General features: G+C 42.7%; 2 protein-coding genes across 2 annotated transcripts; one reads left to right on the forward strand and one right to left on the reverse strand.

The window, feature by feature from the left end:
- Nucleotides 1–4,343: 4,343 nt before the first annotated feature.
- On the reverse strand, nt 4,344–15,255 carry cabcoco1 (ciliary associated calcium binding coiled-coil 1). Its single transcript, XM_031561012.2, has 8 exons — nt 14,892–15,255; nt 14,493–14,578; nt 14,181–14,350; nt 13,843–13,984; nt 11,194–11,266; nt 8,820–8,933; nt 7,417–7,626; nt 4,344–4,689 (listed from the first exon to the last, which is right to left on the reverse strand). The coding sequence occupies exons 1-8, from the start codon at nt 14,952–14,954 to the stop codon at nt 4,606–4,608; spliced, it is 942 nt and encodes a 313-aa protein (XP_031416872.1). The 5' UTR covers nt 14,955–15,255; the 3' UTR covers nt 4,344–4,605.
- A 179-nt stretch (nt 15,256–15,434) lies between these two features.
- On the forward strand, nt 15,435–26,054 carry LOC116218655 (transmembrane protein 26-like). The gene is made up of 6 exons (XM_031561027.2): nt 15,435–15,729; nt 15,852–15,948; nt 16,172–16,255; nt 17,425–17,633; nt 24,594–24,673; nt 24,932–26,054. The coding sequence occupies exons 1-6, from the start codon at nt 15,542–15,544 to the stop codon at nt 25,186–25,188; spliced, it is 915 nt and encodes a 304-aa protein (XP_031416887.1). The 5' UTR covers nt 15,435–15,541; the 3' UTR covers nt 25,189–26,054.
- The last annotated feature ends 317 nt before the right edge of the window (nt 26,055–26,371 follow it).

The raw sequence follows: 26,371 nt of genomic DNA on the forward strand, positions 1-26,371 counted from the left end.
TGCTGCATGATTCAGTTCCACACACAACCACAAATGAAAATGAATAATGAATACTAATGTGAATGATAATAGTGTTCTCCAAAGCACAGTGTATCCCTAGTGTGTGTGTGTGTTTTTCTGTTGATTCACATGCAGTAGAAAGGATATCATTAGCTCATCTGTTTACTGCATGTGCAATCTACCTACTGTTGGACTTAACTGAAAATAGGGCAGACATGCTCTTCCAACCTAAGGTCGACCTTTTCCCTAGTTAATTAGCGTGTGCTGGCATCAGAATGTCAAATGAAGTGGCCGGCACTCATCTGATAACACTTAAAGGTAAATACAGGTCCAGCAACTACTTGAGGCAGTCATTCACCTTATCAGAGTGACACAATGATTTCAAGGACATCTTGCCAACACGTTCAGGGTGTCTTGTCACATCTCATGAAACAAATCTAAGCTAACGCATACTCCAAGGGATACCCTGAAACAAGCTTGTGAGAGAGTTGGTAGCGCAGTGACTTCCCCCTGGGCCTGAGTCCATCGATACAGTGTTCATTGTATATTCTACAGCCAGACAGACTGCATTCTTGTGATATTGACGGCCAAGTGCCGGCGCACCAATAAAACCTGACCTTTGTGAGCGTCTCTCCAGTTTTCAAACCAGCAGAGGTAAACGTGTGATCTTTCCCCGATAAGATTAGCCCATAAAGTGCTCAGGAGAGAAGTACAAAATTATTCTTTCTTGGTGGAGAGGGGGGGAATGGGGAATGGGAAAATGAGAGCACAGGGCTGAGGTTGATTTACTGCAGCTTGTAGCGAGAGGAATTAATGATTTATACAATGAGCCTTACAGACAGAATGAATTTCATTATGTAAGCAACATTAATGGTGCCTAACAGAACTTGAAATGAATATAAACTATGGCGGGAGACAGATAGTGAGGCCGAACCTTTAGGGGCTGTGTTTTTATTGAATCCTGTTGAAAAACGTGGAGGAAACATATTGTTAGTGTTCGAGTGTCACGTTTCTAAAGAGGAACTATTTTTATGGAAATGACACTGGAGCACCGGGCGAGATGGCAGGGGCTCAATGCAAACAAGGCAAAGTGATCCGCGGCATTTGCATGGATATGAGAAAGACAAAAACAATCCAAACCGAACGCCGAGAGCCCCCCGAGCCCCCCCCCCCCCCCCCCGCTTACTGTATGATACACCAGTGCAAGAACAGACTCCTTCTTTTTTTCTCTTCTTCTCGCTCTCACCGTACAGTCGCCTCATTCAGTTTGATCCCGCAACACAAACATTATTTTTGTGTTCTATAACATGACTTCAACTGCACTGAATTGAATGCGGCTTTCCAGGCCTTTGGCAATGAAAACAAAGTTTTAAATTACTTGGTAATGGAGGAATGCAAAGAGGGCTCAGAGAATAGCCCCCTCCCCATATTTCCTCAAGCACAAAGGGAGAGGAGAAACATCTGGCTTTGAGAGTCCTCTGGCCAAATGTTTACATCCTTAAATCATTTTGAACATAATTTATCCCCTTTTTTTTATTACGGGGAAGATTATTGTCTGTGTTACATTCAACTGAAAGCTGGGGTTTATCTTACACCGCGTCCGGGGAGAAAATAGTTGATAGTCACTGGCGAATTAAATGCATGCTCCATGGGTGATTCAAGACAGCCGTCAAGACTTGTCAGGGCGGTTGACTGGAGACGTTTCTGCCAATACAGAATCCTGCTGGATTTGTCTGGCACGCTCATAGTATGAATATGTTCAGTCAACAGGGAGAAATACAAAAATAACAGCCTGCGCCACAAAGGAATTTATCCTAGTTGTATTGGATATAGATATATATATACAGGCCAAAAGCAATACTATAAATTGTGAAAGTGTGAATTAGACATGTAGACACTCCTAATTGCTGTTATAGGCTACCATCTTAGATGCGGAAAGATGTAGGCGTAGGCATACTACTCATAAGTGACGGGCCTGCAGAGACAGGCCTGTACATTGAGCAGAAGTCTATATGTAGCCACTGGTTCACAGCTGCATTAGCTTAGCCATACACCTTTTTGAGCTTAGCGAGTCTCCCTTGGTCATCAACGGATATTTGTGGTTGACAAACGTGTCTAACCGCACTGATATCTTCTTCTGCCATCTAATTTCTAACAAGGCTTCATTCTGTGGGCTGGCCAGGCAATGAGCGAGCGTTTGGCCCGACCGGTCATGGCTGAGCGTGTGAAAAAACCCCCGGCTACTATCACGTTTCACTGCGCACCGCAGGTATGCGGCTGCAAGGTCCGCAGTCCCCATAGCCGCCGCTGACTCTCGGAGCGGATCCAGACCAGGCCTGGCCCACGTCCGGCCCACATGCGCTCCAGGACGGCCCCTCTAACTAACACTGGCATTTGATCTCAATTAATACCCACAGAGGTGGGAGACAGCGGGAGGACCACTGCTCGGACACGTGGGGGCCGTTCACGGACTTGGGGCTAGGAATGTCAAAAATCCGAAGCTGACGTTTTGCTGGGTAAACAGTATAGGCCTCTCCGTCCGCACTTGACCTCATTACTTCCTGCATTAATGTTCCCGAAAACCAAAGACGTGAGCCTGATGTGCCGGGACACGCTCTGCCCTTTAAAATGTACGCTGTTGTGTGCAAAAAAAAGATTTGACATGAAAATCATCGCTGCAGGGCAATCTAGCAGGGGTTTATCATAGGCCTAACTGTTTCTCATTTGCGTCTGTCTGTCTGTGGCCTCATGATGCTGGGTGTGTTTTCCTACCGATTCAAATAACATTTAATAAACGCTTTGTAATCTCAAGCCATCGGGCAGGCCAAAAAAGAATGGGCTGAGCACTTAAATGCAACACAGCTTCCATAATCCAGATGTTCCCAGGATGTTTTCCTGTAGTCAAAAGCCAAAGCTGCAGCCAACAGAAGAGATATGCACGTAGCCTTCACGTGCACACTTACACAGTTTACAAGAACATATCCACAGAATCCTCATACATTTGAATGCATTTAAGTATTGCATTATGTATGCAATACTTGGGTATAATAGGGGTTGCATGTTTTGAAAGAACCAACAAATTGGCAATTTGCATAAGACATCTCCCTCAAAACTGTTGAAGTCATCTCTTTTCCCTGGTGTTCCACGGGTTCACCCAGCTGTGCTTGGCTTCCCACTCAACTACAGTTGCATCATGTCAGTCTGATGCAAGGCTTTGGCCAGCAGAGGGAGCCGGCTGCAGTTTCCCGGCTCGGCGCATTAGAGTGACAAAAAGGGGGCCTAGACAGCAACTCGGCTCCTGACTCATTGGCAATCTGTTCAGGAGGGGGGGGAACACAAAAGGATGGCAGCAGCTGACAGCGCAATGGATCTGGCGCTGCCGTCAGAACCGGGCCAGGACAGATCTAGACTTGGGCCAAATTTGAGCCAGCCATCTGTGGCGCGCTCTCTACTAGCTCTGAGAGCACTCGTCGCACAAGGAATCCAGTCTGGGCTTCTCAACCAATGACTGTACAAATCATCAAATTGCCATTATTCTCAACTTCTTAACATAAAGACGTAACAAGGAGTAACAAGATAACAAAGAAATATGTTGTATGGAATAAAGCTAGTGTTTGTTAATCCCTTCTACCACCGTCAAATTAAGGGCACACAATATAAAAGCCTGAAACATCTCTCTCTTCCTTGGGTGAATGACTTGCTTTTCAGATAATGCCTCTTTGTCTCTACTCCTGCAATCATAGGAACCACTCAATCTGCCTGGGAGAGAGAAGACAATGGCTGAGCATTTAACAAAAAAAGAAAAAGAAAGGCAGAATGACAGTCAAGAGAGGAAACAGTGAAAAAAAAAAGAGAAATGATCAGCATTCTCTGTGATTCACAGTAGCGTGCAGTACATTTATAGTTTCTTCAAGCTCTGCTAAGTGAGCTCAGCTTAAAATGCAGAGGCAAAGCTTCGCTTCATCTCTCTCTCTCTCTCTCTCTCTCTCTTTCTCTCTCCCTGGCTTTAATAATGCATTGGTTTACATGGCAACTCAGCTATTTGGCCCACTGAGTTATGCTCGGTCTCCGCTGCTCTGTAGTCCTCTCTTGAGCCTAATGACTCCAGGAAAAGAAAAAAAAGAAAAAAGAAATGTGCCCCAAATAAACATTCAAACCACTTAATTAGATACTTGGGCACATCAGACACTCAGATGTCTCTCTCTCTCTCTCTCTCTCTCTCTCTCTCTCTCTCTCTCTCTCTCTCTCTCTCTCTCTCTCTCTCCAGACGTTTCGCATACCGACCATGTAATCAGGCAAATAGTATCTCAAACATTCCTAAAGCGATGACAGGAAAGAGGAAATAAAAGAACAGATAAACTTTTAATATTAAACATGCCAGACAGGCACACCATTAACAACCAATCAAGACTGCAGCTGGATGGTCTCCGCGGAGCTCTGCAACGGCAGAAAAGTGGTGCTGATAATAAAATCTGTTGCAGATTTATGGATTTATGCGGCTTGTATGCAGTTTGTATTCAGGATTCACCAGCGGTGCTGAGGCATTGGGGAGGAATTCATCCACCTTGGGGTGTGGGGGGTGCACGACCCCACGGGACGGAATAGTCATTTTGATGAGACGCTCTTGAGACGCTCTATCCTGGCTGTGTAGGTCTCCTCTTGGATGCGTAGCTTCTCTGCAAACTCAGCCTGTCAGGAAAAAAAGGAGAGAGAGAGAGAGAGAGAGAAAGAAAGAAAGAAAGAAAGAAAGAAAGGGAGAGGGAGTCCCCCCTTAGTTATCTAAAAAAGCAGAGTGGTTTCAGTGTGCGGAACAGTCTGCCAATACAAGAGGTCAGCTATTGACTGATTTAATGGAGTCTGGGAAGTCTTTGGATAACTGTGGGAAGTAGCGGGTCTCGTCCCTGGGCTGTTGGTTTCAAACTCATGACGTTACATGGGAATATATACCACAGGGACCTGGGTGAGCGGTCCAGATAAAATATTTAATTATGAGACCCTCTCTTTTCGTTTCCATAGCCCTATTCTTTTCTCTCACTCTCTCTCTATCTCTCTCGCTCTCTCTCTCTCCCTCTCTAATTCTTTCTTCTAAAAATTGCATATGTTTCGAAATGAAAGGATTCCAGTTCACATCTGGAGTGGGAAGTCTATTTGGTTAGAAAGGCAACCCACACAGCCTCTACAGTAAGTATCGGCCTGTTTATAGTTGAGTTTATACCATATAAGGGCCGACGAGATACACTAGAGTTATTACACTCCTGGGAACTCTTGCAACTAAAATATGTATCTGAAGCAGAGAGAGAGAAAAAAATTAAACAAATACAATTAGCACAAAAAAAATAAAACGGATGTTATTATATATCGCTGAGCAGGACGGCAAGGAGCAGAAGTGCCAAAACTGATCCATGGTGATCCAAACATTTATAAACGTCCCTGTCATAACACTGCGAGAGCATGAAAGGCAAGATTGCGGACGTCTAAACATGAAAGCACTGGGACAGCCTAGGACAGCCGTGTTCATCCGCAATCGCTCACAAACAAAAGGCTCTTTTAAAAACAGCTCGTCGCCCACTTATGGAGCGGCTGAGCGATACCAGTCTTGCCAATCGCTTTTGGAACCGGGCGTCTAAATTTAGCCCGGGTAAAATATGTAATTGACCTTGCCCCGGTATTAAAGGCTTGGTGTGCCCGGGAGGATTGATGGAAATAGAACCCGTTCTGCCACAGATCATTCGGAGGCGCGATGCACACACAGTGCCTGTGCAAATGGGATCTTAAATTACACAGAGGGCCACGAAATAAAAGCATGGCTTGTCACTGTGACTGCTAAGCTCTTTATCACACAGAAAGGAGGGGGGGGGGGGGGGGGGGGGGGGGGGGGGGGGGGGGGGGGGAGGACTCGGACGACTCTGGCATGATTAATTTCATCTGTATTGAAAAAAAGGAAAGACAAAAAAATCTTGTGTGAATTTTTTGTATCTTTGAGGGTGGAGTGGGGGTGGGGGTGGGGGTGGGGGGTGTTCTTTTCATTGAAGCATGACATTTCCGTAACAGTCCTTGGACCAGCTGGGCTTGTGAGGAAACATTCGAAATATGCGACTTGTGAAAACTCACTATGGAGGTGACAAGGACAAAAACAACAATCTGCTGTGCTGTTTTTTTCCTCTCCGACCGCACCGCACAACCATAATTCAATTCAGGCATAAAGTCTCTCTTGCCAAAAAGCAGTCTGGTGCTCTCTCCTTAATGCTACGTGTTGAATACCAATGATACGGAACAGGCTGGTGCACATCAGGTTTTTTCTGACTTTTTTTTTCCTGTCGTACATTTACAACAACCTCGCACAGCCTTTAAGGTAAAAGAAATCTTTTCACAACATCTCCCGGATAGCCTTTCTCGAGAGCGTTTGTTTATGTAATCAAAGCCCTTCCAGGTCTCCAACATGGCTGATAGAAGGCCTCTCCGGTTTCGTCAGTTGTTTTATTGACCCGACTTGATAACGTTCCCTGGAAAGGCTCCACGAGCTGTTAGTGTCAACAGCACTTAAAGAAGCCTGGTGTAGTTCTTACTTTAAGAATAACACCATCCAATGAATTCTGATGGTAATAATAGACTATGTCAGAGAGTAACTCAACTGCCTTCCAGAAGGCTTGCTTGGCGATGGGTAATTCTGTCTACAGTGCAGAAAACCCTGTGAATTAGTAAAGATTTCTCTACAACCTCTCAGCTTCACTGTTGTTTTTATCTTCTTTTTTCGCCATTTTTAAACACGTAGTATCAATTTATCTCGTAGCACGTGAAAGTAGCATAGCTTGCAAGTTCAAACTAGTGGCAGTAAGTTAGCGTGCAATGATTTTGGAATGCTATGGAATTAAAGGAAGGATGTTATTCTAATAGACCACAATGTAAACAATTTACATGGCAACAGTTAGCCATTTTGAGACCAAAGTGTGTACTGCCATTCTATAAAAGGAGCTTTTTTGTTAAAACCAGAACTTGAGTTCCTATCACTGTGGGGACTGAGGAATTTGGATTCTGCAATGTGATTTGTTTCTGTAAACTCTCTATAAACTTTGTGTTCTGTCAAGTCAAAATTCATGATACATGATTCAAATCATGATGGCCAAACCCAAACACTGTTGGAATTCCCCTTTAAGTATTAATGTCGAAATCTCCGCGGTATCAACTATTAATGACTTAAAAAGTATCGGGTTTAGGTAAGGTTCAAGGTAGGATTCCTACTTAGCCTCTTTAGTCATTCTGCAAAGAAGCACTACACATGTAAAATAGAATTGGTCTGACATGCTGACACCAGTAGCATTACCACTGACTGGAGGTCCTCAGTATGAAACATTGAAGAGGGTTAAAGAGGGACAGAGGGGATGGGGGGTTAAGGATGGGTGGGTAGGGAGACCATACCTGTAGATTCCCCATCATCTCTTTAGCCATCTCTCCCAGCACCTCTCGCACCTCCTCCACGCTGTACTCCTCCTCGTCCTCCTCCCTCGCCTCCTTCTCCTCGGTGTCCCCTTGTCCTCCTCCTCCTCCTCCTCCCTTCTGCTCATCCGATCCTCCGGTCTCCTCCACGCCCTCCTCTTTCACGTCCTCTTCTCGCCTTTCCCTCACCGCCTGTTTAATTCAAACAAATGTCACATCTTGCAGCCCCCTGGACGCCTGCCCGCGGTCCACGGCAGGTACACTGCCCAGGTAATAAACTACATTAATACAGAGAGCATTATAATTGCGCCGGCCCCTTGTCTGGCTGTAACCTAATGCTCCGGCCAGCCAGCGGTAGCGGTGGCATCGGCAGTGGCGTAATACATTTAACAAGCTGTCAGATGGGCAAACAGCCGTGTCGGTGATTTATTCTTTGTTTGTCACTTTATGAATGATGTTTCATACATCAAGCGAAGGGGGGGGGGAGCCCGCGAGGTTAAGAGCAGGAGTAAGTCATCAGGGAGACAAGCAAGGTGTGCAGTCATGGATGCATACAGTATTATGGGTGAGTCATCCGCAGTGTTTTAACAGAGTCTAAAGCGAGGGCCTGCTGAAGGACTTGTTTGATTTTTTTTTTTTTTTTTGGAAGGTGGGTTGCTGCCTGCTTGTGGCTGTAGGGCTGAACTGCACTGTGGCATGATAACAATGTTATCCTTTTTTTTTTCTCTCTCTCTCTTTTCTTTTTTCCCTTTCTTTTCTTTTTTTTTACAGGTTCTGTGGTACTGCCTCACGTGCCTTTTCAGGTCGAGCTGAAGCCCTTCATCTCAGCGAGGGAAACACAGAGCCCTGCATCTCAAAGCATGTTGCCTTTTGCTTTGTGCACACACATTAGATTCTTAATTTATTTCCTGCCCATGAAAAAAAAAAAAACTTGAATTACTTGAACAACCACAAAAACACCATTCGTCTTAAGGAAAAAAAATTGTTCTCTGGAAAGCACCCCTTTGAACTAATTGGCTATAAGATGTATCCTTTTTCGAAAAGCAGTTGATGCCAATGCATTGGGAGCCTTCAGATTGTGGTTGCTTTGAGTAGAAAAAGACATTTAGCCTAAGCATAGTCCTATAACTGCAGTACCTTTCTATCCATGCCTCCTACAGACGTGAATTCCATATGAAATTAAAACAAATGAGGAGTCTTGGTTCATTACATTCACTTAAATTAACTTCACTAAGGCTCTCCCCCTCCCCCCTAGTAACTTAATCATCGCATAATCTGAGAAGGCTATGCAGCCATTACAACTCATTTGCAGTCGACGGCGGGTACGGCTTGGGTTATATAATACCTGCCATGCCAGCTTTACCGCCTGTGCCCTGTCCTCTTACCTCCTTGGGCGTCGCGGTCTGAGCGGGTGCCAAGTAGTGCTGGAAGACGTCAACAGGCATGCCCTCCTCCAGCGGGGCGACGAATTCCGCCGCGCCAATCACTTCGATACTCCTCTGTCAAACAAAGAGCCATTTGATCCGTCACTTCCAATCTCGTTCAAGTCGAGGCCACGTAGAAAACCCCTCACTCTCCTGCCCCCCTTCTCACTAATGATAACACGTCCACTCAGGACTAATGGCTAGTTTAAACGTTCGCCTCGAGATCGGTAAACATGACCTTCATGCTGTTAAATCCGCGGGGGGAGAGACAGGCCTCGCATGGACAACCGACTTAAATTTCCTTGTTTCATTTTGACTGGAAAGTCTTGCGGAGTCGGCCTTGGCAGCAAAAACACAGCGCCGGCCCGGGATCCAAAAGTAGTACATAATAAGGACAGGCTCCAGTGTTTATGTAAAGAAAATTAGCATGTCAAAATTACGAAGGAGATGGAGAACAATTGTCTTTCTTAGACCCTCTTTGTTTTCTTGAGTCTTAAGGACACGGATCATGATTCTCCTGAGTGAATTCATTACTCTGTTAACAGTATCAAATGTTAACAGTACCCAGCCACAAAAACTACAAGGCTTTTTCTATAATCCATTGTCTTGCTTTTCTATCCCCCCCCCCCCCCCCCCCCCCCCCCCCCCATCCATCTTTTTATGTTGTGGTGTAATTGACAACACATTTACACTCTCCCGTCCAAAATGTTTCCTAAAAATATTCCGAAAGCCGAGGGCATTAAATATGCAGACACAGCTTTGAACTCCTCATCAAAAACAAACAGAAAGCGGTTGCGTTTTATGACATTCCGAATCCATTATATCTGCAGCGCCGAGGCTGACCTAGATTTCTGTTTTCTGATCCTCCGTACACGGCAGGATACTCAAAGGCAAATATCATTATCGAGCTGCTATAACCGCCCGCAGCCCCCGAGAACAAATCTGGCACTTGTCTTCTGACAACAATTTGGTGTAATCAGTTTTACAAATTTTATGATTCCAGCCTTATCTGTGCAGACGAATGTAGCTGCTGTTGCACGATATATAGCCTCAAATATTAATGTGGCCTCGACATGATTTTTCCCCCCTTCCATTTGAGAATAGTATCTGAGCAACATAATAATTACATTTCAATAATGAATGAGACAGTGAGCTTGAGCTGATCTTTGATGATCTCTTCTGTTGCTTTATCGGTGTTTCTATTGAATCATTTTCCTTGAGTCTCACTCCAGACGATGCTGGATAACAGTCCTTATTCATGCCGCTCATTCAAAGCGAAATGTGTTCCGTACAAGGACAGCTGTTTTCCACAGAGGATGTGTTGTCATTTCGGTATGCAGAACGAGCACCAGAGCTATGAGGATCTCAGCACTGTCAAACCTCAAAGACGTAAGAAACGAGCCCCTAAGCATAAAAATCCAATACTTGGTTAGTGAAAGGTGATCAAAATGCCTGTCAATTACAGCCCGGTATATATATTGTAGCCTGTATCTCTGAATACAAGTGCAGGCAGCGACATTCTGTAGGAAGTAATGCAGTCGGTTCAGCCCAGCCATCAAAGGGCTTTAAAGAACACACTTCAAACACTATGAAGCCAAGCTCGTACAGATTACATATGTCAGCCCAGGCAAGCCAAGGCTGTGGGGGAAGAACAGGCCTGGTGGGAGTCGGGCCTTTTGTGTGGCGAAACAAAGTTTGTTGAGCTAGCGATGACAGATCAGAACAAACGCAGGAAAGATAGGCCCTTAGTGAGAGGTCAATGCCCTCTATGCTGACTATTGTGTTTCCTCTCCCACAAGAACACTTCCTCAAGTTATTTAATACCCAACAAAAACAAAATATTCAGCATGCCTTTGTTTTGCTTTACTCGGCCGCAAAACAGGAGAAAAGAAAATACTATTTGTACAATATCTGCACTTGTACAATAAACACAGACAGACACACACACAGATAACTCTATATACAGCTATACATACTAGTCAGCAATAGTTCTGCACACAAAGGTCATTTTTGTATATCTTTATAGGAAAATAAACAAAAATCAATCATTTAATCTGTCAAACAAAACAATGATTTCGTTAACTGTTTCTGAAAGTGCTTTGTTTTAAATGACAATGATACCTCGACAATATACAGTGACTGAACAAACCACTTAGAAAAACATCTCCCTGGAAAAACAAGCTATTTACTCTCTATCAAGACAGTGTAATTTGTCATCATATACCACTTTGCTCTTAAAGAGGCATTCTATCTGGCACTTCCAGTACATACACTCTCACCTCCTGATAGGATGTCCTCAAAGAACATGTCATTCAATATTTAGAACTTCACTTACCTCCATTCCCAGGAGCTTCTTGTCTCGTGATTGGCCGAAGAGAAACTCATACATGCTGTAATGCTGGAACAGGCTGCAACAGAAGACCGCACCGGAGTTTAGTGGCTGGACAAAGAGGCAATAAATACCTGCTAGAAAACGCAGAGGTCAGAAGTTCAATATCCAGGGGGGGCTATAAATTGGATAAAAGTGCTGCAAGCCAAGTAGTGGCCACTGAATTGCCCACAGAATTGAAATTGGCTTTTTCCCTCATGGAGACTTGTGATGGTAATCTGTACACATTTTAGAACTGATGTCTTAGGTGTCTAGAGGTGAATTATTACCTATAGATTACTGTTAAACCTGCCAACAGGTTTGGAATCGAATTTGCCCTCCCAAATAAAATAAAATCCCAAATCAAGCACTGTCCTGTTTTCTGAATGTCACCACAGAGAAGGACTCGTCTTTTCCTGTTCAAACTCTGTGCATCCAAATGAATGTAAAGGCGACCATCTGGATCGTGTAGAACAGATCCCCGGAGAGGGCTGCTGGGCTGTTTAGCATCCGTAGGCCCCTCTCTGTTCAACGTGACAGACTCATGGTTAACACATCAGAGGAAAAGCTGATCTGATTGGGGCACAGGAGGTTTTCATTTGCACTTTGAGAGAAGAATTCCCCCCAGTGGTGGAGCTGGCTGTTGGGTGTAAGCCCCACTCTGGAACAGCAGAGGGCAGCAAACAGACAAACTGGTCCGTGTGTTCTCTCTCTCTCTCTCTCTCTCTCTCTCTCTCGCACGCTCTCTCTTTCTCTCTCTCTCCCCCCCCCCTCTCTGTGTGTGTGTGTGTGTGTGCTGTGTGATTCATTCCTCCATCCAGTTAGCATCCATTGATACACATAATCACATATCACCATGCTAATAGTGTACTAACATGTGGATAACAATGACTTGATGCATGTGATACGTCATCATTTCATTCTCAGGCAGAGAAAGGGAAATGGTATCCTTATATCAGGCTCTCCTGCATGGTAGTTCGTTTCTAAGTGAAAAATAAGTATTTTCTATGTTACCCACTACACTGGAGCGTACACAAATATTAAATGATAGCTGCATGAATGACAACTCAGTATATGACAAGCTATTACAACAAGATCTAGCTAACACAACACTTCACTACACCACACCACACCACACCACACAACACAACACAACACAACACACAAAAAACAACACAGCAAAATGTGGTACAATCCAGTGCCTCCCACCAGCATGTAAAATGCCAGAAATCCAACAAACTAAATCCACTATGCTGACAGCATAGTAAACTTCATGTTCCCTCTCATTTTCTAACAAATTATGGATGGAGTTTTCTACCTCTTGAAGGACCGGTTCATGAATTATGCATAACATTAATTATGACAGCAATAAAAGTGAAGATCCAATTTGCTGGTTGCCGTCTGGCAGTGGATAAATCACTGATTGTATTATCTCACGCTACCTATCGTGCAAGTAGCATGTTAGAATGAGCATATTTTAAACCAATACTAATTATATTAACTCTGTCAGGAATTTACACCTCAAATATATCCTCACGTAATGTGAGGTTTGTCAAGAATATCTGCTGGAGGATTCAATCATAAAATCACCAAACTTTCATTATTGTGGATAGTCTACCACCATGTCACACTTTGTCGGAAAAATGAAACAAAAGTCAGTGGGTCACAGTTGACAAGAGTGACACAAGATAAATGGGATGAAAAGCTGGCAACACTCCCCACAGACATATCTTGCGAGTCAGAAACCATTAATGTGCCTTTAATTCCTTCTCCACAGCCCAGTTAATGTTAGATCATTTATGATTGAGATGACTTACAGCAATATCACTGCTGCTTTGACAGCTCACAGTAAAATCTGATGATTTGCATCCACCCCACAACGATGAATGAATGAATGAATAACACCTAATGATGCCATCAGCAAGTGATATGCGGACTGAATCCAGACATTACTTTGCTAAAATCCTCAGCACTCATGATCCTCCTAGTCCCACGGTTTTAAAGAGTCGCCCTGAATACCCAGTTCTACCTTGATCATGTTAACATCTTATCTGCTGTTATCTCTATTTGGTTAAAAATAATCAGTGTAAAGTTTTATGCTTTTTATGTGTTTCACATAGTGCCACAGTGTCTGTCTATATATCTAGCTTAGCTAGCCTAGCTAGCACAGTGTTCCTTTGTGTCATCATAAAGTGTTAATATCTTTATCAAGGGTCCCTTCAGCAAAAACTCAATTGAAATGTATAACTTTAAAGATGCAGTCCGTGATTAGGTTTCAGTTTCGCAAAAGCTGTTTGAACTCAACAGCCAATCAAATTACGTCCATACCTTCCGTGCTCTTGAAGCACTGAAGCAGATTGTTTATAGATTGGTCTGAGCCACTAAGTTTATTTCCTATTTACAGAGCCAGGACTGTGTACAAAGACTGAAGTTTTTTTTTTTTACCACCAGCATTGGAACGGACAGCTAGAGGACAGGGAGGAGCAATTTGTTGAATTTGAGAAAAAGTTTATGAGATTAGAATCGTGGACTGCACTTTTAACAGCTTTGTAAGTGTGTGGAAACAAAGATACTTACTAGCATTTCATAGCAAGTGACTATCAAGAATACAGTTACCTGGACGTAAAGTAGTCTGTAATGGCCTTGGCTTGACCTATGTCAAGGAATGGTGGGTCCCCGTCTGCAGAGGGAGTCTTCCTGAGGTCAATCAAAGTTTTCCCAAATTCAGTGAAGTTTTCCACAAATGACATCTGATTTTCTGCAACAACAATTTAAAATAATAAAATATTAAGGTAAAATTAGGAATTGTGTAGTGTGGTATGACAAAATGCTACTTTACATCATTAATATACATTGTATACTCCATACAACTCTACTCGTAGGCTATATAATATTTATGTTAACGTCTCACCTTTTAAACAACAGAATGTGCAGTTCAACATCACAGTGCTTACCACTTATATTGTCAATTGATGATTGCAGTAGCGCCATGACAAAGGATGTTTGCTCACTGGAAAAATGCATCTCTTTAGTCCACCAGAAACCCGACACAAAGTAGTCTAACAAGGCTGCCTCCTTCAGACATGTCTGCTGGTTTTTGAACAGAAGAAAGTCCTCAAATTGTCTGTAGAAATGGATATAGGCCTACGTTATAAAAGGTTTCAAGTATGCATCCGTGTCTATTCAAGGTCGATCAAACTAGGGGAACATTTCTGTTAATAGACTTGAAATCTTGACGACTTAAAATACGTTAACTAGTTACTTACAGTTGTACTTCATCAACAGTCAATTCCCGAAGAATGCTTATCTGTCCCAGTGTTAGAAGTGTCCATTGAGGGACTGGTGGTGCTACCTTTTCATTAAAGAGGAAAAAGCTGCTCCGGTGAGGTTAGGAATACTTTCAAAAAGTATATTTATTCTGACCCAGTTACTTAGACTGCAGGCAGAGCAAGTAAGCTACATTTTGTGTAACGAGCTATAGCTAGCTTGACATAAATTGACTGCCTGTTATGGAACAAGAACCTAAAACGCTCAGGATAGACTTGCTATCGCTAGGAAAACAAGCAAAATCATGGTGTAATACTACAAGTAATTGGCAAGCTAAGTACGGTAGCTGACTGAATTACATGAATATATCAAACTAACGACTAAGTATCATCACATACTATCACTTCTTCCACTTCTTTCTTCTTGCTCTCTGCCGACTTGATTCTATCTCTTGCAGCCATATTGTTGATGATGGTTTCCTAGGTAACGCACATGGAGGGTGAAGAGTTTGAACTTCTGTGGGGAGTTGATAACGTGCTGTCCTAGGTCCTTGAGGCTTCCTAGAACTGATTCCATTGACATACTTTTTGTGTGAGAAGATACGCTATATACTATACTGGTTTGGAAATACCTGCTTGAACATGTTGAAACATGAAAGAAGCAGGGTTTGTGGGGGATCAGATGCGGAAAAAGCAGGGATTGCTCCTGGGAATAAAGCATCCACAATGCTTCTGATTCTGGAACGGATCTGGAAATGCTATGGCGTGAATCTGTTGCACTGAGCAGCAATTTGGTGATGGATGTATGCCAGCCCTGCATAGTCGTAGGCTATAGCCTACTAAAGGAAATACCATCTTGCCTGAAGTTGTGCCTGTGAGAACTTTGAGGCTGAAAGCTTTTACAGTCATGACTCATCAGCATCGAAGGCGGGTCTTATGACTAGTATACCCTTTCTCCGTGGACAGACTCATTCAGTTTGTGTGTGGAAGTCTGACAGGTGTCCAACATTTATCGGTAAACAGGCGTGGATAGGCTATAATTTAATACAATGATCGTCAAGTTTATTTGTGCGACCATCACAAGGTCACTTTTTATTTTGGTGTCACTTATGGGAGTTTGGAGAGTGACCCATGTGAAGAATGATAAACTCTACTGGCTTCTCACCATCCTATACCTGCCACTCGTAGTTGAAATGATTATAACTCTGAAGAGAAGAAAAGGAAGCGACTACAAATGGTAAGCAGCATATTTACACATTTCTTTAAAGATTAGTAGCCCAGCTGAATGGTTTCATTATAGATGGCCCAATGGTCTGGACACTGATATTAACAAAAATGACCTCTTGGTTTCTGTCACAGGTTTTCCCCCGCTATTGTCCTGTTTCTTCTTAGCATCATTCCAACCATATGGATTTTAGAGTTGCATCACCAACACCACAAATCTGAGGAGAAGAAGGTAGTTAAGAACTGAATGCAAAAGTGTTTGCTTTGGAAATTCAGAAATAAGTGAGGTGACACTGAAGGAGAAATGAATCATACAGAAATATATAATGTAGCCTAAAGCACTTGTAGGAGTTCTGCTCAGGCTTGTAGCCTAGTGGATAAACTGTAGTTAATTTGAGCGGCTGTCATTCGACCATCAACTACTCAATTACTCATTGTATCTGTTATGATTTCAGTGTGGCCGTCTGGATTCTCCAGAGAGCATCGAGAAAATGATGAACGACTGGAGGAACTCATCTAATCAAAGTGAACCCTTTACGGTAACCCCCCCCCCCTCTCTCTCTGTGTCTGTTCACCTATTCCAAAAAATCTTTCCTCATAATTCCACATGTTCTTTCAGCTATGGTGGGACAGCCACCTCATCTCGTAAGGTAATGCCTCCTCAGCCACTGAGAATCTATTGTGAGTGCTGCACTGCACTGCACACAATATTTATTTTTCCCAGTCTCCTCTTTCAAAATTACTTTTCCAGACTTGGTTAGCCATTCAAAAGTTCTGCACCCACCCCTCAATAAAAACAATTACAAGTCCTCGACACACACTGGTTTATTTGTGAGTGCCAGTTGGACGGAGGTGACATAGTGGACTGTGGTGTACTCGAACTCAAAGGGTGTTTCACTTGGTTTTCAAGGGATGCTTATTGAAGAAACACAGACCTCAGCCCTGTATTTCCCTTTCCTGAGGGGGGGGGGGGGGGTTGTGTGGAAAACATCTGAGTGCTATTGAGTGGGTTGCTTTTTTATTTACTTCTGTCATGAGACATGCTATGTGACTTCTAGAGTCTTCTAGACTCTGCTCTTCAAAGAGCACCTCTCTTCCTAACTTGCACTTCTACTAGTACTTAAGTTTTACTTACAGCAGTTACATTCCTGCACTTTTTTTTCGATTTCTTATGTAAAATAGTATTTATTGTTACACTAGGTCTCTATTGCTTGTAGCTTGACCCTTGTACGTCGTTTTGGATAAAAGCGTTTTGCTAAATGACTAAATGTAAATGTAGTTTGCATTTTAAACAACAAAACACCTATAACATCCTTACTGATGGTGTCCATATGCTATATACTGGTCTGTGGATCTTTTTCCCCTTCATAAACCCCCCCCCCCCCCTGCCATCTTTCCAAATGGACATCCAGTATAATTGCCCTAAATTGTGCTGCTTTAAGTAATATTATTGAATAACCCCTCAGTGGTGGTATGAGACAGACTTAGATGATGCAGAGGGACAATCTGAACAAAGTGTCTTATATCCTCTTTACAATCATCTGATAACTCTTGGAGCCCATGCATCCCTCAGTGTAAATCAGTGTATTCCACATCCGGCAGCCACTTCAAGTAAAGTTCAAGGATTAGGAGACTTTTATATTAGACTATAGACCTTATGTGGACTAATAATAATAATGCAAGTTAGTAATTGTTTAACTGTGAACAGATGCGGATGCGGATGCTCTCCTCGGTGTGTGCCAACGACTGGATCCTGGCGCTGCACCAGATGATGCTCATCCTGCTGATCGTGGGGAAGTGGCTTCTGCCCAGCGGCGTCGGGGTCACTCGTGACCAGCTCTCTCAGCTGCTGCTGGTCTTCGTGGGCACTGCCGCCGACATCCTGGAGTTCACCAGCGAGACGCTGTCCGATGTCAAGTGAGTACCTTTGTCGTGGACGTGCCTTGTGCTTCCTGTAAGTTGATTGGATGCTGAGCAGGAATATCAACAACCTTTCCATATGTGGACCATATTTTTAAACCCATAGTCTACGTCACACTGATCCATCTTCAGCCTTCTTATAATTCCCAGAATTGGGAATATTAGGATAAATAACTGCCATAAATAAATAAATAACAGGTCTATCAATTAGGAGATTCCAGTCATAGAGTTGTAGCGAAACAACCTCTTCAAAACTTAGAGTTGACACTTCAATGAGAGTCAGAAGACCGAATGCGAATAAATTAAATCTTGCAGACTTTTCATTTAATCGGAGTGGTGGTCCATGGAGCAGCTAAGTTAAAAAACGAGTGCACTAACACTAAATTGTATATTTCATCACTATGCTTTTCCAACCTAAAACGTATCCAAATTAAACCAAACGAAAACCCCAAACGTATCCAAGTGGAACCAATCAGAATATTCTCTCAAACCTATACATTGTATCCAACCTCAGTCAATCAGAATATTCTGCTCACTTTTTGCCGAAAAACATTTCAAGACAATGGTGACTTGTGAGAGCAGGTATGTGTCCTTGTCAATGTTTCAAAGACCCTGTTTACAACTTTTTGGGTGGTTTCGTCTGCTCAGATTTAGGGATGCACGATAATATCGGCACGACATCGGTATCTGCAGATAAAAGCTTCAAAACTTAATTATCGGCATCTGCAGATATGAACATTTCTGCCGATGTACCTGGTCGATAAGGTGACGTTCAAATTATGCGCACGCGAAGCAAATGTTTTGGTTACTATGAGCGCCAACAACGTAATTTAACACGTCGGCTGTGTGGCAGTACTTCACAGTATCAGAGGATGTTGACATGTTATTTGTCAGGAAACTTTTCAGGAGATTGAAGAGGAGACTACAGCTTGGCCGTAACGTAGGTTGCATGCATAGATGCAGACCATCTGCGTGCAACGCTTTGCAACATTACCTGTCGCGCGCTAATAGAAGTTAATAAGTTGCTAGTTAGCTAGAAAACACTAGCTAGTTAGCTTGCATGCTACGTGACACCAGCGAAGTTGATGATCTCATTTGACGGGATGTGAAACGTTATGTCACGAGCCCACGCTATCTGTACATGGCTTACTTTTGCATATATGGAATTTATATAGCTAACTTGGCAATAACGTTACATAGATTAGTCTAGAAATCCTAGAAGGGATGTTATTAAACTGTAAGTCAGTTAACCAACGTTAGCTTGCTAAGTTAGCCAAGTTGCATTTCCAGAGTGTAGTTGTTCAAGTTCAAGGAGGTACTGTTCAAGTATGAGTAATTAAGTAATTGTGACGTGAAAATATAAATAAATCTGCTATATTTGAAATCATTTCAATAGTTTTCATGAGTGAATGTCTATTTTTAAAATGATACAAAGCAAGTTTTTAATGTCCGTATCTACAGCAATACCCTATCATAATAACAGATTCATTCTAGTACAGGAGAGACTTTTCAATAATTAAAAAGCAAAGGTGTATATATCGGTATCGGCATCGGCAATCGGCCAAAATGGGCTTGTAAATATCGGCATATCGGATATCGGCTAAAATTCAATATCGTGCATCCCTACTCAGATTGTGTCTTTGAGATGTCATAAGATCTGTTGCTGGCGGTTTTTGAAAACAGGCTTTTCTGCTTGACCTTACAAGACACTTGTCTCTGCACACTGGCCTTTCTGCATGACACTTGTTTTTTGCAAAACTGCTTCATGTTCACCACATTCATTGCAACCATGATTTTTTCAGCAGGGCTTAAGCAACACATTGATCCAACAGTATCGTTATTGGATGTTGGAGTTTGTAGGCAGTTGTTGGAGCAATGCAAGTTAGCCTTGGAATCAGGGGCGGCCCTAGCACATTTGGCGCTCTAGGCGAGCTTCACTCCTGGCGCGCCCCCCCCCCCAATAAAAAAATATTTTTTGCCCCCACGAAAACGGAATTGCACGCTATTTTGCCCTGTAAGACTGCATTTCTTTCACATAAACACAACAACGATCGCGACGATGGACAAACATTAATTCAAGAACAAATCACTGCGAAAATGTCACGCCTGTGCTGGACTACGCTCCGGCCACGCCCCCTGTTCAACTGTTTATGGACACACACACACCTCCACGTCATCTTCCCAATCGCCTGCAAATAATGTTTTCTTAGTCTTCTAAAATTGAATCTAAAATGATGTAAAGTATGTATTATCATCATTTGTTAAATGTAGCTATTATGTAGTTATTAAGCATTTTGGTGTATTTGGACAGCCTGACATTTTTTTATTCCAAGATGCATAGCTGCATAGTTGATTAGTTGAATCATGTCTAATTAAACTGGCTAGCTCGCTCCACCTAAACTAAAGCTGTCCAAATTTGATTACTCACATTTTTATGACGCAAAATTACGCAAATTGCGGTACAGCTGAACTTGAACTGATGTTTCGACTGAATGGCAATAACAAGGAACGTCACAAGTCACTGGCTAGCTAGCGTTAGCTAACTAGCAAGATTACATACAATCAATTCGCTAAAGTTGACAATACAACACTTGGATTTTTACCAGTATTCCTCACTTGTTGACAAGTTGCCGTGTTTGGCTTCCTTAATGGGTGTGCTATGCAACGAGTAAGATATGTGTAGTGTTGTTGCACTGGCTATTGGCTTTATATGTGCGCCCCTTTTTTTGTATAATGTAGAATAAATGGACATATCATTTTTGATATACTCGCCTCTGTAAAATCCTTAAAGAACTATGTGACGGAGTAGGAAAACTTTCAATGATAAGGTACATCTTTTCTTCTTAACTCCACTAAAGTGCCGGGGGCAATTAACGCATTTGTGAACGTTTTCTTATCTGGAATTCATTCTAGGCTAGAACAGGATTTAAGGATTTACCTTTCTCCTTGGCACGTTTCTCTTCTTCTTCCTTTCTTTTCTTCTTAAATTGCGCCCCGGATGGCTTTTGCCTCTTCATTATTTTGTTCTTCAAAGTTTATTGAACACACTCTAACCAAACGCCTCACTGTGCTAGCATGTTCTGACAACACCAATACAAGGACGTACGTACCCCTTCCGTTTTCGATTTTTGGCTCATTTTACCCTAATTTTAGATTTTTTTTTTTATGTCAAAAATATTGGTTGGACATATAGAAGGGAGCGCAAAAAAAACTCTGTCCAACAAAAAAAAACACAATTTTTTTTTTTTTTTGCTGGGCGCAGTTTTTTGCGCCCCCCTCTGAGTGGCGCCCTAGGCGACCGCCTATACCGCCTGTAGGAAAAACCGCCCCTGCTTGGAATGTAGATGCTATAACTGAAGTACTGATTAACCGTAGTGTTATTTGTTGCACCTCGTTTGGAGGCGAGTTTTACTAAGACCCCATGCAGACGAAGCCTAGTTTGCCTGAACCCGGGTTCATTTTTCACACATATCAACTTTTTAAATCGCGTGCACATGAACCCAGCGAATCCGATTGACTCAGCTGTAGTACATCCCCCACGCCTGTAGGTGGCGCTTTGGTGCTACAGACAACTGAAGAAAACGGAGAAGAAGACAGGAGCATGATATCAAAGTAACATATGACAGTAGTTGAGCTCCAACTAGCAACGTTTAGCTTAGCCGCATAGCCTACATTTAATCTGCACAGTAACACATTATGGTGGTTTATAAAATCAGTGGTAAGAGCAAACTGTAGGTTAAGCGCAAAATAATTATATTTGTTATTGATAATAAAGAGTTTAGAACAGTGCAACAAAGCAATGTGCAACATGACATGTCTGAGTTGTTTAAATGCCTGTGCTTTATGGAGATGCTGAGCTTGAGCATTAGAGACCACAATGCAAGTGCTGTGGATCCTGGATGTTTCATGGTTTACAATTGCTTCCAATTTCATGGTTTTATTACTAACAACAAATGTAGGCTATTGTTGAGGGCTTTGTCCTTCACGTACTGTAGGCTACCTCTGAAGTAACGTTAACGCTAGCTAGTAGCTATCGCTATCGTTGTCTGACAGGACTAAAGCTAACGTAACATTCATCTGTTTTGAAACTTCCGTCTATAATAAAAAATCTTTTCACGTCCGATTTGCTCATATAGGCTATTGCTGACACTTTTAAAAACTGGTTTTTGAAAAATGGTCTGATGCAAATAGATTAAACAGTGATAGATTAAAGTGTGGCTTGTTAATGTCATCCCTTTCCTAACAACAGATAGATAGATACATTTGTATTAATCCCGTTAGGGAAATTCACGTGGAAAAGGAGCAAGGTAATAGGAAGATTTTTTTTTTTAAACTGGAGAGCTGTTATAACTGGCTGCCAAACTCACTGCGCCATGGCAACCCATTCAGTTATTAAATAATGCCGGTTGTGTCCTGTTCTGGCTGGTCTAATGATGCGATCACGTGGGGCAATCCGATTAGGTATGCGGATAGCGTGCAGACGAACACCAACCGCAACCGGATTTCGAGTTTACTCACTTTGGACCCCCGATTCGAGGGAGTGCGGATACAGTGTGCGGATACAGTGCGTTCGTCTGCACGATAGGGCTATCCTGAGACGGGGTTCTCCGGGTTCAGGCAAACTAGACTCCGTCTGCATTGGGCCTAATACTCCCCTTGGACTAGCGCACCCGTCACCCACTGACAGTGCTGTTTTACCTTTACGGGTAAAAGGGTGTGTGCCCAGGAAGAGGGGCAATTAGAACTGTGGAATCATGGAATGTGACTGTCATGCTATAGCATGACAAGAATCTAGAAAACATCCCTGGGGCATGAGTAGAACATGAGTGAGAGGCACAGAGTTCCTTATTACGTAAGGCACCAAGGGATTGCCTTAATAAGGGTCAGCCGCTGTCAGTGGAGTGTCACTTGGTGTTGTAGAGCTGAGAGAAGCCAGAAGTGTGTATGTGTGGAGGCTAATGCAGTAGTCTGTTGATATATATACAGTATGTGTGTGTGTGTGTGTGTGTGTATGTATGTGTCTGTCGGTGTCAGTGTGTGTGTGGGTGTGTGTGTGTGTGTGTGTGTCGGTGTTTGTGTGTGTGTGTGTGTGTTTGTGCTAGACTAGAGAGAGGGGAAATGTTGTGGTGTCATGAAGAAAAGGTTAAAAGAGTCTTGTGGCTGTGGTATGATGTCTAAGACCAGTGTGAGTAGTAGTCTTATTCCCCAGAGGGACGTATGCAAAGGAGGATGTACTAAAGGCTACTGAATGTTTATCTAGGGACTCGGGGGTCAGTGTGGGTCATGATGGACAGTGTGGGTGCATTTGTGTGTGTATAAGTGTTTTGTTTGCATGCATATATATATATATATATATATATATATTTGTGTGCGTGTGTGTGTGTGTGTGTGTGTGTGTGTGTGTGTGTAAGAGAGATAAAGAGAGAGTGAGAGAGAGGAAGGATGCACTGTAAAGGCTGACGTTGATGATGGGCCCAGCCCCACATCTCCTGCATAATGAAACATGAATTAGATCTGTCTCATAGCAAACATCAGGTAGCACCATTCCCATATCCTCATAATAACTCTCATCTGCATGCTACGGAATTGGCGAGAGCCCATTAGCAATCATTTAAAAAAATCTATGAATTAGATGAGATTCCAGGACGTCTCTGCCTCATGCGAAACAACTGGCGCGGTTTCCAAAATGTGACCTGTGTGTTAAGGCACTTTGCACACCAGATTGTTTTTCATATGTACTAAACCTTAATACCCAAGGGTGTGCTCCGAAATACCACTAATGCAAAATCTCGAGATGCCCAAGCCCATTTGGGCATTTGTGGTGCTCTATGGTGCACTGTGCTCACATGAACCCAGATTGTGTCTCTTCGAGATGTGATGAGATCTGTTGCTGGCATTTTATTGTCTTGTTGGACAACAAATGTGCAATCAGTATAAACATTTGTTTCCATGTAGATGCCAGAGGTCAATTAAGGGGAAGATCATTTGCTCATAGGAAGATCCTAGGCTCCTTGGGGAGCTTTAAAATGTGAGCCACGAATTCATCGAAAGAGCTCTCTATTGTCATTGATTGGATATAATGCACTATAAGAAGCCGTGATGACCAAACGGAAGCTTGAACGATTTTAAATCTGAGTTGTAAAGTGAAACAAATTGGCATTATTGCTTGTGCTGTATTGTAATTGTAATAACAAATATTATTATATGGCAACGATAGTACGAGCATTCTGATTGCCTAATGCGTGGTCATGCCTCCCGCATATCGCCCGCTCAGGGGGAATTTCCCGGCATGACCTCACTCTCGGTTAGTAAGTAGTAATTATTCTCTGATCAGTATTCTCTGATCAGTATCCTCTGATCAATATACTTTGATCAGTATTCTCTGATCAATAATGCTGTTTAGTTTAGTTGGATGTCTTGTTTGCATGATGCTTCTCGATGTATATAAAGGCCTTCTGCATAGCTGCTGAATTACCAGCGGAAACCTCTCAATCCATGTGTTTCTACCTGGAATAGTGTGTTTTTCATGCCTCCTAAAACTAATACCCAAGGGTGTGTTCCAAAGTACCACTAATGCAAAATTCAGAGAAGCCTGTTCTCTGCGGTGGTTTGCTTTATGCGTTTAACATGTGCCGGTCTCACATGTCTCCAGTGAAAACAGTCTGAGATTTCACATAGAGCATTGTTTATACTGTATCATGATCTACACATGTGTGTTTGCAAAAATGTTTAAATCTACAATTTAGGGTTGAGTGTCTTATTTGCTCTTACCACACTGTCAAAGCTGTCTATGAGGCTCAGTAAAAACATATTGAGGAGTTTTCGTAAGCATTTTATGGTGAGCTCAGAGATGGCTCTCCTGGCATTATATTCTCTCTCTCTCTCTCTCTCTCTCTCTCTCTCTCTCTCTCTTGCTCCCTTCCTCCTCCTCTCTCTATCTTTCTCTCTCTCTTTCAGGCAGAGAAGCCCTCATCTGGTTTATATCATCCTGGCCGTCTGGACTTGGAGCATGTTGCAGTTCCCTCTCCATCTATCAGGTCTGTCAGGATCAGGTTTTTAGCTGTCTTTTTCTATGTCAGTAGCTCCATAGGATCAGGTTTTTATCTGGGTATTGACAAGAGTACAATCAAACATGACACATTAACAATAACTTACAGTAATACTACAATAACTTACAGTAATGGCTTCTGCCATGATCACCTACCTAAAATATGTTCAGCAGAAATTATTTTGGTAGTTTTTATGGGCGAGCTTTATGCTGTGGTAATTCATGCGTGTGCATGTGTGTCACTCAGTGATGACCTCAGATCCAGAGGACTCCGCAGCCCAGGGCAACTCCATCCTGTCCCGCCACGGTGGCGACATCTGGCAGATCGTGGAGAGCCTCTTCATCCAGGACGGTCCCTTCCTGGTCGTGCGCCTCACCGTCATGTTCCACTTCAGCATTGTCCATCAGATGCTCATCTTCTTCACCATCAAGAACTTCCTGGTGGTCATCCTCAACTTCTACCGCCTCTTCGTTATCTGCCAGGACTACAAATCATCCATGTGAGTCACTAAGAGACATGTGAGTAAATCAAAGGACCAGCCGGAGGGGCCAACACTGATTAGTACGCACACTCTCTCTCAAGATGCGATGAGATCTGTCGTGAAGATTTTTAGTGCTGTTGGGAATAAACATCAAATTTCCAACGTATAATTATTTGTTTGCCATGTAGATGCCAGAGGTCAATTAGGGGAAGATCATGTGCAAATTACCTCTCTGGGGAACTTTAGAACACAAATGCATCTCCAAAGACCAATGACTTGAAAGGACCTAAACAATTTGAAATCTGAGTTTCTGAGTAAATCTGAGTAAAGTGAAACAAATTGGCATTATTGCTCGTAATTGCTTGTTATTGTTCGTAAGTATATTGTATATTGTCAAGTATTAGTCCCTGATCAGTAATGCTGTTGGATGTCTTGTTTGCATGATGCTTCTCGATGTGTAGGCCTATTATATAGCTGCCAGACCATCAACAGAAACCTCTTTATCCACGTGTTTGTACTTGTGATATTTTTTAAAATAAAACGAAACAGTTCCTCTAAAATCTCTGTGGTAATGGTGTGAACTGTGAAGGCGCAATTTTTGCAGCAACTATTGTGTATGTGTATGTGTCTGTGTGTATGTGTATGTGTATTTGGATCTCTTGGTGGCATGTCAGACCTGATTAGATCACAACAAATGCTGTTTTTGGACGAGCCAAAAGAAAACAAGGCCAGGTGTCTTGCATCTCTGTTACTGTTGGCATTATTGCTCGTAATTGCTCGTTTTTGCTCGTAAGTATATTGTATATTGTCAAGCATTAGTCCCTGATCAGTAATGCAGCATGCCTTTGTTTTGCTTTACTCGGCTGCAAAACAGGAGAGAAGAGAATACTATTTGTACAATATCTGCACTTAGACACACACACACACACACACACACACACACACACACACACACACACACACACACACACACACACACACACACACCTATATACAGCTATACATACATCTCCCTGGAAAACATCTCCCTGGAAAAACAAGCTATTTACTCTCTATCAAGACGGTGTAATTTGTCATCATATACCACTGTGCTCTTAAAGAGGCATTCTATCTGGCACTTCCAGTACATACACTCTCACCTCCTGATAGGATGTCCTCAAAGAATATGTCATTCAATATTTAGAACTTCACTTACCTCCATTCCC

Source organism: Clupea harengus, chromosome 23 (assembly GCF_900700415.2).
Source record: "Clupea harengus chromosome 23, Ch_v2.0.2, whole genome shotgun sequence".
Classification (NCBI taxonomy): Eukaryota; Metazoa; Chordata; class Actinopteri; order Clupeiformes; family Clupeidae; genus Clupea; species Clupea harengus.